The sequence below is a fragment of the Mus pahari genome, chromosome 12 (assembly GCF_900095145.1).
Source record: "Mus pahari chromosome 12, PAHARI_EIJ_v1.1, whole genome shotgun sequence".
Classification (NCBI taxonomy): Eukaryota; Metazoa; Chordata; class Mammalia; order Rodentia; family Muridae; genus Mus; species Mus pahari.
Window position 1 is genome coordinate 17,331,810 of NC_034601.1, and position 11,692 is coordinate 17,343,501.

Below are 11,692 nucleotides of genomic sequence, written 5' to 3' on the forward strand. Positions count from 1 at the left end.
CCTGTGCTGATATCGTGTAGTGGTTTGAATGAGAAGGGCCCCCATAGACAGTAACTAAGATTCAGTTACAGCATGGAGAGCAGGGAGACTAGCAGTCACACAAGTTTCAGAATTAAGAATGAACTGTGAGAGCCGGGAAGTGGGGGTGAGGTGGCGGGTAGTGCACACCTTCAATCCCAACACTCAGGAGGCAGAGGCAGGCAAATCTCTGATTTCAATGCCAGACTGGTCTACAGAGTGAGTTCCAGGACAGTCAGGGCCACAAGAGAAACCCTGTCTCAAAAAAACAAAACAAAACAAACAAACAAACCAGAGCAAACAGAATGTACTATGAGTTGTTTTGAGAAGGATAAGGATGATTTACAATACTGCAAATCAAGCAAGGCATAGTGGCAACTTGAGAGCCTAGGCAGGTGGTTCACAAGTTCAAGGCCAGCCTGGGACAAAACACACTGAGACCCTGTCTTAGTTTACTGGTCTATTGCTGTGACAAGATAGCATGACCAAGGCAACTTTAAAAATCCTGCAACTGGGAGCTTGCTTGCATTTTCAGAGGGTTAGTTCAGGTCACCACGGTGGGAAGCACGGTAGTAGACAGGCTTGGAGAGGGAGCAATAGCTGAGAACGCACATCTATCCGTAAGTCGGAGGCAGAGAAGAGAGACTGGACCTGGCATAGACTTTTGAAACATCCAAGCCCATGCCTAGCAACACACCTCTTCCAAGGCTACTGTTTCACCTACTGGGTACCAAACATTCAAATATATGAGCCTATGGGAGCCATTCCCATTCAAGCTATCACAAACCCCTGTCTCCAAACAAAAATAAAACCAAGTATTTACACTGAGCTAAGAAGGTAGCTTAGCTGGTAAAATGCCCCCCCTTACATGCACAAAGCCCTGGTTTCTGTCCCAGGGCAGAGTTGCAAACAGCCATCTGCTTACTTAGGAGGTTGAGGCAGAAAGGTCAGAAGTCCAAGGTCACCCTTGATCACATATTGAGTTTGATATCAGCCTGGGAGAGACGAGATACTGGAGAGAAAATAGGAGTAGAAGACAACGGGGGAAATAAATTATTCGATGTCTTTGTATCAAAATAACAAGACGGGATTTCCACAGCAAGATTACACGTTATTGGTGAAGTTGGGTAGTGAGCACATAGAGGTGAATTTTACATCCTTTTCTCTGTTTCTGTATACATTTGTATATATTTCAACTAAGAAAGTAGGGGGAATGTCTCTCCCCTTCATTGCACCATTCACCCTGCTACAGTGAACAAACACACACACACACACACACACACACCTCTACGATCCTCATCTCTTCCAGATTTCTGTCTCTCCAGCCCTTCAGTACCCTAACCCAGAACCTCCTGAGCCATCCCAGGCTGGCAGCACATCAACCACAGGCTAGCTACATCAGCCTCCCTTGAGGCTCTTCGCTTACAGCACATGCCCACACAGTGTTGCAGAGCTGACCAGAGCTTGTAAGACAGGTAGAGAATGTGAAGAGAAAAAGTGCAAGGTGTTCCAGGAGTTGCAACTCAGACAGGCATTAACCTCGTTCCTTGTCATTAGCACACACCTTTCCCAATTTATTCTGATCTCCATAGAGCACTTGAAAGGAGTACCTCCTAGAACACTTGCTTCAGTGTGTGCGTGCATGCACACACGCACACACACACACACACACACACACACACACCAAACCACCACAGACATGCATTTTTAGAGCCCACGGGCCAGCCTGCGTAGTGGGTGAGCCTCACGTGTCAGTGAGAGCGAAGGCTGGAGAGATGGTTCATCAGGTAAGAGCATGTGATGCTTTTGCGGAGGACCTGAGTTCGGTTCTTAGCACCCAGGTCAGACTGCTCAAACCTGAGTGCTCCAACTCCAGAGGATCTGACACCACACTCGTATTTAAAAGTCAAGAAAAACAGCATTTTTTAAAAAACCACAAGGTGGACATCTCAGGAGGAAGAATGACACCCAAGTTCCTGCTAGTCTCCACATGGACACATACGCACCACAGGTACACATGCATCCGCAAACACCTACACACACCTATGTACATACGTGCAAAATCCTCTCTTAGGATATAACCCAATAATGTACATTAGAAGAAAATAACAGTTTAAGGAGAGAAGAAATAGGTAGTCCTGTTTTGTGCTCACAGTTCTGGGAAGGAGACCATTCCAGTGTCAGATAGGCACCGCTGTCTTGGGCCTCTAGCTGAGTAGCCATTGCTGATGGAGCATACACGGAGCGTGACTGCTTATGTCATGAGCCATGTAGCAAAGACAGGAAGTTCCTTCTAGAGGTGAGTCCCGCGATGACCTGAGGACCCCTCTGTAGTCCCGGCTTCCTGAAGGTTCTGCTACCTCCTAAGAGAACTTGAGCATCAGTGGAAGAAGGAAGCATTCAAAGAACATGAAGGAGAAAGATGTGCTCTGACCAGAAATGAGGTCTGAGCAGACTTATGCAGAAGGGATGTAAGCGCAAAGATCTGAATGGTGGGGAGCGGAGAACTGAAGGAGCTAAGGGTACGCTCAATTTTAGCTGCGTCATAGACTTGGAACTCAGAAATACAAAGGAGAGGCAAAGACAGCAATGGCTCCCAAAGCTCCCGGATTCCAGGCATGGTGGGCCGCGCTATAGGGTTGTAGGCCTGCGTTTGCTCTCTGCCACTGGGCTCGGCCGCTTGGGGAGACAGACCCAGGGGTGTTTGACTCCGCTTATCCCGCTTATCCCACGGGAGTGTCGGGCCATAAGGAAGCCCCAGGAGGAAAAAAGCTCAGGGTGGGAAAGCGCACTTTGAGGCATGAGAAGGCCAGAGCTGACGGCCCTCTGCCAGACTGTGAAGAGGCTGGGGCTGTGGAGTTCCCAGGCTCTTGGATACCCAGGCACTGCTGGGAGTCCCAGGAGAACTGAGAATGGAGTGGGGGCCCATGAGCTGAATCTAGCCCGTGGTTGGTGGTGGGGTGGGGGAAGGGAGCTCCAGCTAGTTTCATGGGGAGAGTCCTTGGTTTGATGGGTGGCAGGCTTGATGGTGATTGTGGCTGGGAGCACAGAGAGGCCTTCTACGGGGAGGCTAGACAGCGGCTCTGTAGGTGAAGGCCTTCTCCATGGCTTCCCACAACAGATCTCCTCTACATGAAAAGAGGCAGTCCATTGTTTTAAGGCATTTATTGTCATGGCAGAAAGTGGGTGTGTAAAACCGTACCCCACTTCTCAGGGTGGGCCTGAGATTATATACCTTTTGCAGAGAAGAATGTCTAGGAAGGGAATCTTGTTGGCCCCGCCCTCCGGGCCTCTAGGTAACTCAGCATGGAGATCTCTGTCTTGAGCATATATGACCATGGGTCATGTCTCTTTTGCTATTGTCTTGGTCTGAGATGATAGGAATGCCCTGTGTACATGTGGAAGGGACATTGCCATTACGTGACTGATGGCCACAAATCAATGGGGGGCTGTAGCTATGTGACAGGGGCCTGGTGCTCTTATTGTCCCTTTAGGGTCTCTGGGGCTTCATAGCCTTCAGGTCAACCGAGGACCAGGTTACCTCTCATCGTCCACTGCCCCACACCACACCTGTATAATCCCAGGACCAGAGAGGCTGAGGTAAGAAGATCCCCGAGTTCAAACCTAGCTGGAGCTTCATAGCAAAGCCCTGATTCAGGAAAACAAATGTTTTCAAGGAAGCGAAAGGTTTGGAGAAGAGAGGTGCCACCCCTCTGACTAGCCTCACCTGCCCATCACCATTGCCTGGAAGTCACTGAAACATGTCCCCACTGCACAACAGACTTGCATTCTTATTCATCCATGTTCCCACTCATTCCACAGCAGCTACCCAGGGCCTACAAAAACTAAAGTACTGTGCTACAAAAGTACTGTGCTAGAAACCCAGGGGCCCAAGGAGTTTGTGATTTGACAGAACTTCCCACTCTTGACAAGTACACACTGCTATTTTGACCCTCTGGGGACAAGGGCAAGAGGACAAAAAGTGGCTATGCTAATATAGGACCAATAAAAATCAAAGCCTTTCACCACATTCACTGAAGGGCTTGAAGAAAGCTGAGGAATACGGCAGGGTGCTCCTTGTGAGAAGGCGTGGCACAGAGCCTTCCTCCACCCAGAGGGACTCTCACTATGGAGGAAAGCCAGGAAGATGTGTGTTACCAGGATGCCTGGCCTTGGGTGTCAACTTGACTATATCTGGAGTTAACTAGAACCCAAATGGCTGGGCATACTTGTGAGGAATTTTTTCTCAGTTAAATAATTTGAAGTGTTCCCACTTTGAATCTGGATCTTTGAAGTGGGAAGATCCACCTTTAAACTGGGCCACACCTTCTTGCCCAGCCTATATAAAAGACATGGAAGAAGGCAGCTTGCTCTTTCCATACTTGCTCTGTGCAACAAGCACGTACCTTCACTGGTATTACAGTCTACTGGACTCTCTGTTGGTAGACAGCCATCATTGGAATAGCTGAACCATTTATTAGAATAGCCTATATGCTATTCTAATAAATCATATATATATATATATATATATATATATATATATTCCTGATTAATAAACTACCATGATGATTATAGTATTAGCTGTCAGCTGGATAGAAGTTAGAGTCATCTAAGTAATGGGCCTCATGTCTATGGGGAATTATCTTTCTCCTTTAAGATTTATTTATTTTTGTATATATAAGTCTACTGTAGCTGTCTTCAGACACACTAGAAGAGGGCATCAGATCCTATTACAGATGGTTGTGAGCCACCATGTGGTTGCTGGGAATTGAACTCAGGACCTCTGGAAGAATAGTCAGTGCTCTTAACCACTGAGCCTTCTGTCCAGCCCCAGAAATAATCTTGATTATATTTATGGAGACCTGCCCATTGTAGGTGGCACCATTCCCTAGTCAGGGAATCTGAATTGTGTAAGAGCTGGGAAACTGGTCCAGTGAGATGGCTCAGGAGGTAAACATGCTTGCCTCTAAGCCTAATGCCCAGATACCTGGGACCCACACTCTGGAAGGAGAGAACAGACTCCCACAAGTTCCCTTCTGAACTCCACATGTGCAGTGTGTGACATGTGTACACGTGTGCACAAATACAAACACACGCTATAAATTAACAAAGTGTAACAGGAAGCTGAGCTAAATACTCGCAAGCATGCATCCATCACCCTGCTTCCCGACTGTGGCAGTGATAGGACCAGCTGCTTTTACAGCGCTGCTACCCTGACTCACTGCCATGGTGGACTGTATATCCTGAACTTCAAGCTAAAATAAACCCTTTCTCCCTCACGTTGTTTTTGTCAGAGTGTTTTATCATAGCAACGGGAAAAGAAACTAAGACAGTGTGGACTTCAACCCATTTGCTCACAGTGTCCATTTCTTTACAACAGGTGGGGCAGTTCAATGAAGAGAAAGGCCCTGGGCCTGTGACACCTTCCCCAAGTGGTCACAGATGAGGGGTGGGGGGCACTTACCTCCACACCAGGTGTCTGGACGCCCTAACTGTTCTACTTTCACTTTGCCTTCTGTCCCTGGCACTCTGTGACCTCTTAATCTGTTTGCTGCTGCCATTCAGAAATGTTTGGAGTCACATCTGCCTCCAGGAAGGCCTGGGAAGTCTTCTCAGAGTTTCCATGCCCCAAGAGCCAGCCATGCTCTGAATCTGAGTTAGCCCCACAAGTTTGAGCAACAAGTCTAAAGATTAACATTAATCCCTCTAACAGGCAGGACTGTGCAGTTTTTTTTATTTTGCATCTAGACATCATAAAGAATTTCCTGGAATAAGTATAGATTACACCAGTAGGAAGGAAAAACTTTTCATTTGTTTGTTTTTGTTTTGGAGACAGAATTTCTCTGGGTAGCCCTGGTTGTCCTGGAATTCCCTCTGTAGACCAGTCTGTGCTCGAACTCACAGAGATCTGCCTGCCTCTCCTCTCAGGTGCTGGGGTTAGAGTTGTGTGCCACCACTGCCCAGCTTTTGTTTTTGTTTTTGTTTGTGTTTTGTTGTTGTTGTTTTTAAGAAAACAGTCTTAAGGACTGCTTTTAAAAAATGTCTGTAGCTGAGAACAGAGCTCAGTGCACTTAGCATGCTCAGTCCCAGAGCAGAAAAACAACCCTGTAATTAACACTTTCGCAACTTGAGAGAAAGCAGGCCAGTTTCCCTCCAGCCTTTTCTCTGCCCAGTCCACATGCTGCAATGCTAACCCTGTTTTTTTTTCTTTCTTCCTGTGCAGCTGCACAGGCCTCGGGGCTGTGAGCCCATCCCAATACCTCTGGCCATCCCATTCACTTCAGAAGAGTCTGGACAAAGCCAGAGCCTTCTTGACACCCCAAGGCAAACAGTCCAGGAGGAAAGCTGGTGTTGACAAAGAGAGACTGTGTATCTTTATGTGAGAGCTAAACCCTATCAAAAGAAAAGCATGTTCACAGTAGTCCACCCAAGGGACCCCAGGGATTTCACAAACCCTTCACGGACTGGCCCTCCCCACCCACAGTCCCTGTGAGGTAGTCCGGTTCATTCTCCAGTTCGGTTCCCGCCGGGATGGCAGAGGATTGGGCACAGGGAACACAAATTTCTTGTGAGACCGCCAGGCTGCACTTCACTCTTAGCTGCTTGCCCCACGGCCCCAAGGGTGTGTGGTATGACAGGCAGCAGATTCGACAGTTGGGAACAAGTGAGGCCTCGGGATGCAGCCAGCCAAAGTGCTTTGCTGTAGGGAGCTGGGCTATTTCTGTCTTGCCCTAGTTAGGGGCTCCCCTCCCAGTGCTGTTTCATAATCGCAGATCCTTTGACATTTTTGTGACGTGACGTCCTTGGAACACAGCCGAAAATAACCTTGGTTTTCTTCCCCATGCAGTAGGGTGAGGCACTGAAAGCCTGTAGCTGTAGAGATCTTGATGTCACCACTGCCCACAGGTCTTGACAGCAGCTACATCTGCCGCTGGGGGCACAGGATAGGTTGGAAGGATGTCTCAACATTCTCCGTAAGGACGAGATCATATCGACACAAGTGAGGCCTGGGGAAACCAAAGACCCTCGTCAGTGAGCTAACACAAACCTCCCAGTCTAGTCAGGCAAGCCTCATCACCTCCTTACAGTGTGGACTTGTGGAGCAGCGGTTTCTAATGCAACAGGCTACTGTGGCAGTCTGAGTAAGCACTGCCCAAAGGCAACAGCACTATTAGGAGGTGTGGCCTTGTGTAGGCAGGCTTTGAGATTCTATGCTCAAGCTCCACCCAGTTCAAGTCACTCTCAGCACCAAAGCCTTCCATAGTCCTACCGGGATGGCCCATTAAAGCCCCAGTTAAAGCATTCCACTATTTCCCAAATCCAAAGCTCCAAAATCCACATTCCTACAAACAAAAGCATAGTCAGGCCTATCACAGCAATATCCCCGTCCCTGATACCAACTTCTGTCTTAGGGTTTCATTGCTGTGAAGAGACACCATAACTGAGGCAACTCTTATAAAGGACAACATTTAATTACAGTTACAGCGGTTCAGAGGTTCAGCCCATCATAATCATGACAGGAAGCATGGTAGCATTCAGGTAGACATGGTGCTGGAGGAGCTGAGAGTTCTACATCTTGATCTTAAGGTAGCCAAGAGGAGACTGTCTTCCTCAGGTACCCAGGAGGAGGATCTAATTATGGGTGGTTGTGATCCACCATGCGGTTGCTGGGATTTGAACTCAGGACCTTTGGAAGAGCAGCCAGTGCTCTTACCTGCTGAGCCATCTCACCAGCCCCCCTACTTTTTTTTTTTTTTTTTTTTTGGTTTTTTGAGATAGGGTTTCTCTATGTAGCCCTGGCTGTCCTGGAACTCACTTTGTAGACCAGGCTGGCCTCAAACTCAGAAATCCGCCTGCCTCTGCCTCCCAAGTGCTGGGATTAAAGGCGTGTGCCATCATGCCCGACTTCCTAAATTTTTATTTTTTATTTTTTTTAAGATTTATTTATTTATTATATGTAAGTACACTGTAGCTATCTTCAGACACTCCAGAAGAGGGCGTCAGATCTTGTTACAGATGGTTATGAGCCACCATGTGGTTGCTGGGATTTGAACTCCAGACCTTCAGAAGAACAGTCAGGTGCTCTTACCCACTGAGCCATCTCACCAGCCCCTAAATTTTTAAGTAAAAGAAATTCATCACTTTGGAGGCTGAGGCAGGAGAATTGTCACAGGTTTGAGACCAGCCTGGGTTACATTATAAGACTGTCTCAGAAAGAAAAAAAATGGAGCTAGAGAAGGAAGGGAGGGAAGCGACAGGGGCTTGTCAGAGCTGCGTGTGGCTCACCTGTCTGGATGGGCCAGGGACCTCAGCTTCATCTGCAGGACCCTGAGTTTGTACTTTGGGCCCACTACAGACCCTGTGGAGAACAACAAGGAAATCTCTGCCACTTTATCCAGATCACGATTAAATCTTGCGAGGAGACTCACTTGATGGTATTTCTCAAATGCAGATGGCTCACTGGAAGGAAGAAATGGCATTTAAAAATGAATATATAGAATAGAAGATGAATATATAGTCATTTAAATGAATATAATATAAATCACTAATGAGAGAAAGCAGCTTCCGGCCTCCAAGTCTGGTCCATTTGCGTACCCAGGCTGACTTTCCTGAGCAAATGCCCCTGACTTTAGGGACTGCCTAAATGAAGCTACTGGCCTCCAAAGTGACCCTGGGGTCATGTGCTACTACGCTGCTGACTGTGTTCAGGATGTTGTTTGTGTCTCTGGGCACAGCCACAGTTGTTATGGGGTCCCAGCTCTCCATGTGGTAGGGCTTATATGCAGCAGTTCAAAGATGAAACCAGCTCAGAGTTCTTAGGGCCCTGGCACATCCCATGGAGTCTTAGATGAGGTTCCAGTGGGGAGCAAACACCTGTGGAGCCCCCTAATCCCAATCTGAGGTCTTATGTCTGGAGCCAACCCACTGCCCCAAACCCAGGTGCTTGCTGGTTGTCTGTGGCTTCCTTTCCCAGTGTGGTAGAGATAAAAGCAGTGCAGAGACTCCCCAGAGACGCCTGGGTGTCGCTGGGGTTCCGGATGATGATGCGCTGGATGCTGCCAACAAAACTGGGATCATCTATATTAAGTCCAGCTGCAAATTCAAAATACATGTTTTCACCATTAAAAAAAAAAAAAGAAAGAAAGAAATGCCTAAGAACGTGTACGGCTCCAACTTCCCCCCCGTTTCCCAGTACTGGATCAAACTGGGAGATTTCCTGGATCAACGACAGAGGGGTTGCATGGATGGAACCACGGAGATGGAACCCATTGTTCCTATCATGCCCTGCCTAAAGTCTCCATCTGGAACTTGCTTTTTCTCTTTCTTAAAGTTTAGCTCTTAATAGACAGCTATTTTCAATTACATTTATTATTTCTCTTTCTCTCCCACCTCAACCCCTGTGTGTCCGGGTGTGTGCACAGCATGGCACAATGTAAGTCAGAGGACAACTTCTGGAAATAAGTTCTCTCTTTCCACCATGACAGGCCATCAGGCTGGGCAGCCAGTAGTGCTGCCCATTGAACCAACTCACTGGACCAAGGTCTTACTCCCGATCCAAATGCGAAGGAAAGAAGACAAAGCTAGTGAGTTCAAGATCAGCCTGGACTATATGAGGCCCTGTCTCAAAACAAACAAGAAGATATTTCAAAATTCCAACTTAAGGATTTACAGTTGGCTGACATTCACTTAGTAAAAAAAAATAAAAGCTGTCAGGTGTACGTAAAGGAGACATGAAAGCGGTTGCTGGTGTGAACACCCGAATCTGGCAAGAGCCCTGTCCCGCCCCTTCCTATGTGTGACTGTAGAGTGTTCTTGAGATTCCTTGGGTGCTGTGTGTTCTAAAAAGCTGGATTTCAGGTCAGTTCTCCATTCTCGTCCCTTCACCTCAGCCCAAAGCCCATGTACCACCTGAGGCTGGTTCCTCAAGATGTCCTCCCTACTGCTGCCCTTCCAGAAAACACTAGCTCACTCCGGACATAGGGATATCAGATCAGAAACAAATCCATGGGGAACCCTAAAAAACACCACTGCTCACAAACTTCAAGTGCGGGGGTGGGGTGGGGGAGCGGACCCAGCCATACAGCGATGCAGGTGCTTGGTGAACAGAGCTGCCACTCTGGCCACACTGCCAACAACTAGGTATGTGGCTCTGGCTAAACCACTCGGCTCTCTAGCCTCAGTTTCTTCATATCTAGAGTTTGTGGTATTAGTATCTCACAGTAGGCTAGAAAATCTTTAGGCAAAATATGCCACACACTCAATTTGATAACCAAAAACTACTATTATAAATCCAAGACGCATTTTTAAAGATACTGCCGTAGTTTGCTTCCTATTACTGTGGTAGAAATATCCAAAAACAACTTGGGAGGGAGAGGGTTTATTTAGCTTACACATCTGATCACAGTCTACCATTGAGGGAACTCAGGGCAATAACCCAAGCGTAGCAGGAACTGAGGCAGAGGCCTTGGAAGGACACTGCTTACCGGCTTGCTCTCCCTGGCTTGCTCAACCCACTTTCTTATGTAACTCAGGACCACTTGCCAGGGGTGGCGTCCTCCAGACTGGGCTGGGCTCTCTCATGTTAATCATGACTGAAGAAATGGCTGCAGAGACATGCCTATATGTAATCTGATGGAGGTACTTTCTCAGTTGAGGTTCCCTCTTCCCAAATGACCCTGGCCTACGTCAGGTTGACAAAAAACGAACCAGCACAAACACCCCCAGGCTGGGGTGCAGACCCATGACCATATGAAATGCCCATGTCTGCACAGCCTTGTATTAGGTGTTTGTCTGCACATCTGCCTGTATACCACTTGCATGTGCCTGATGCCCTCGGAGGACAGAAGAGGGCATTGGATGCTGCATGTGCCTGGTGCTCTCGGAGGACAGATAGGGCATTGGATGCTCTGGACCTGTAGTTATGGACAGTTGTGAGCCACCCTGTGGGTGCTGAGAACTGAACCTGGGTCCTCTGGAAGAGCAGCCAGTGCCTTTAACTGCTGAGCGTCTCTCCAGCCCCTTTTGGCTTTTGACACAGGGCTTACTGTATAAGTCCAGCTGGATGTAGACTCCCTGTATAGACCAGGCTAGCCTCACCCATGCCACAAGACTCCTGTCCCTGTCTCCCGTGTGATGTGATTACAGTGCAGTCCGCCGGCGCAGCTAAACCAGCAGGGGTGGATGGTTTTATTATTAACTGTTTAATTGCTAGAAGTGAAATGAGAAGGAAGAAAAGTGACAAAAAGCAAGTGGGACACGGAAAGAGGACACACAGAAGAGAAAGGGAAGGGTGGTGGGAAGATGGGGAGAGAACCCTGGTACAGTTCCTGGTATCAGTTGATAGGGAGAAATGTGTCTGAGCCAGAAAACGCAAGCTCAGAGCCCAACTTACTGATCAATTTTGGATTCTGTGATATTGCCATCTTCGCCTCTCAGTTTGATTGTAATGAACCCTCTTCTTACACTCTTGTTCCAAGATACAATGTCCACAAAATAATGATACACTGTAAAATAGGGAGAGAACCCCATAAGAGAGGCATCCCGGTGCTCCCCAGGAGGCGGCTCTAAAAAGCTAAGATCTCCTTTCTTTTCCTCTAGAGTTTCTCTGCAAAGACCCAAGGAAGAACTCTCTCTCTCTCTCTCTCTCTCTCTCTCTCTCTCTCTCTCTCTCTCT

At 47.8% G+C, this 11,692-nt stretch overlaps 1 protein-coding gene across 1 annotated transcript in view; it reads right to left on the reverse strand.

The window, feature by feature from the left end:
* Nucleotides 1-6,937: 6,937 nt before the first annotated feature.
* Nucleotides 6,938-11,692, reverse strand: part of Liph (lipase H) — a 37,949-nt gene continuing 33,194 nt past the window's right edge. Inside the window, exons 8-10 of the mRNA XM_021210007.2 lie at nucleotides 11,411-11,522; nucleotides 8,305-8,478; nucleotides 6,938-7,025 (exon numbers count right to left, since the gene is read on the reverse strand). Of these exons, the coding sequence (XP_021065666.1) occupies nucleotides 6,938-7,025; nucleotides 8,305-8,478; nucleotides 11,411-11,522 (374 nt within the window). The remainder of the gene's footprint in view (nucleotides 7,026-8,304; nucleotides 8,479-11,410; nucleotides 11,523-11,692) is intronic.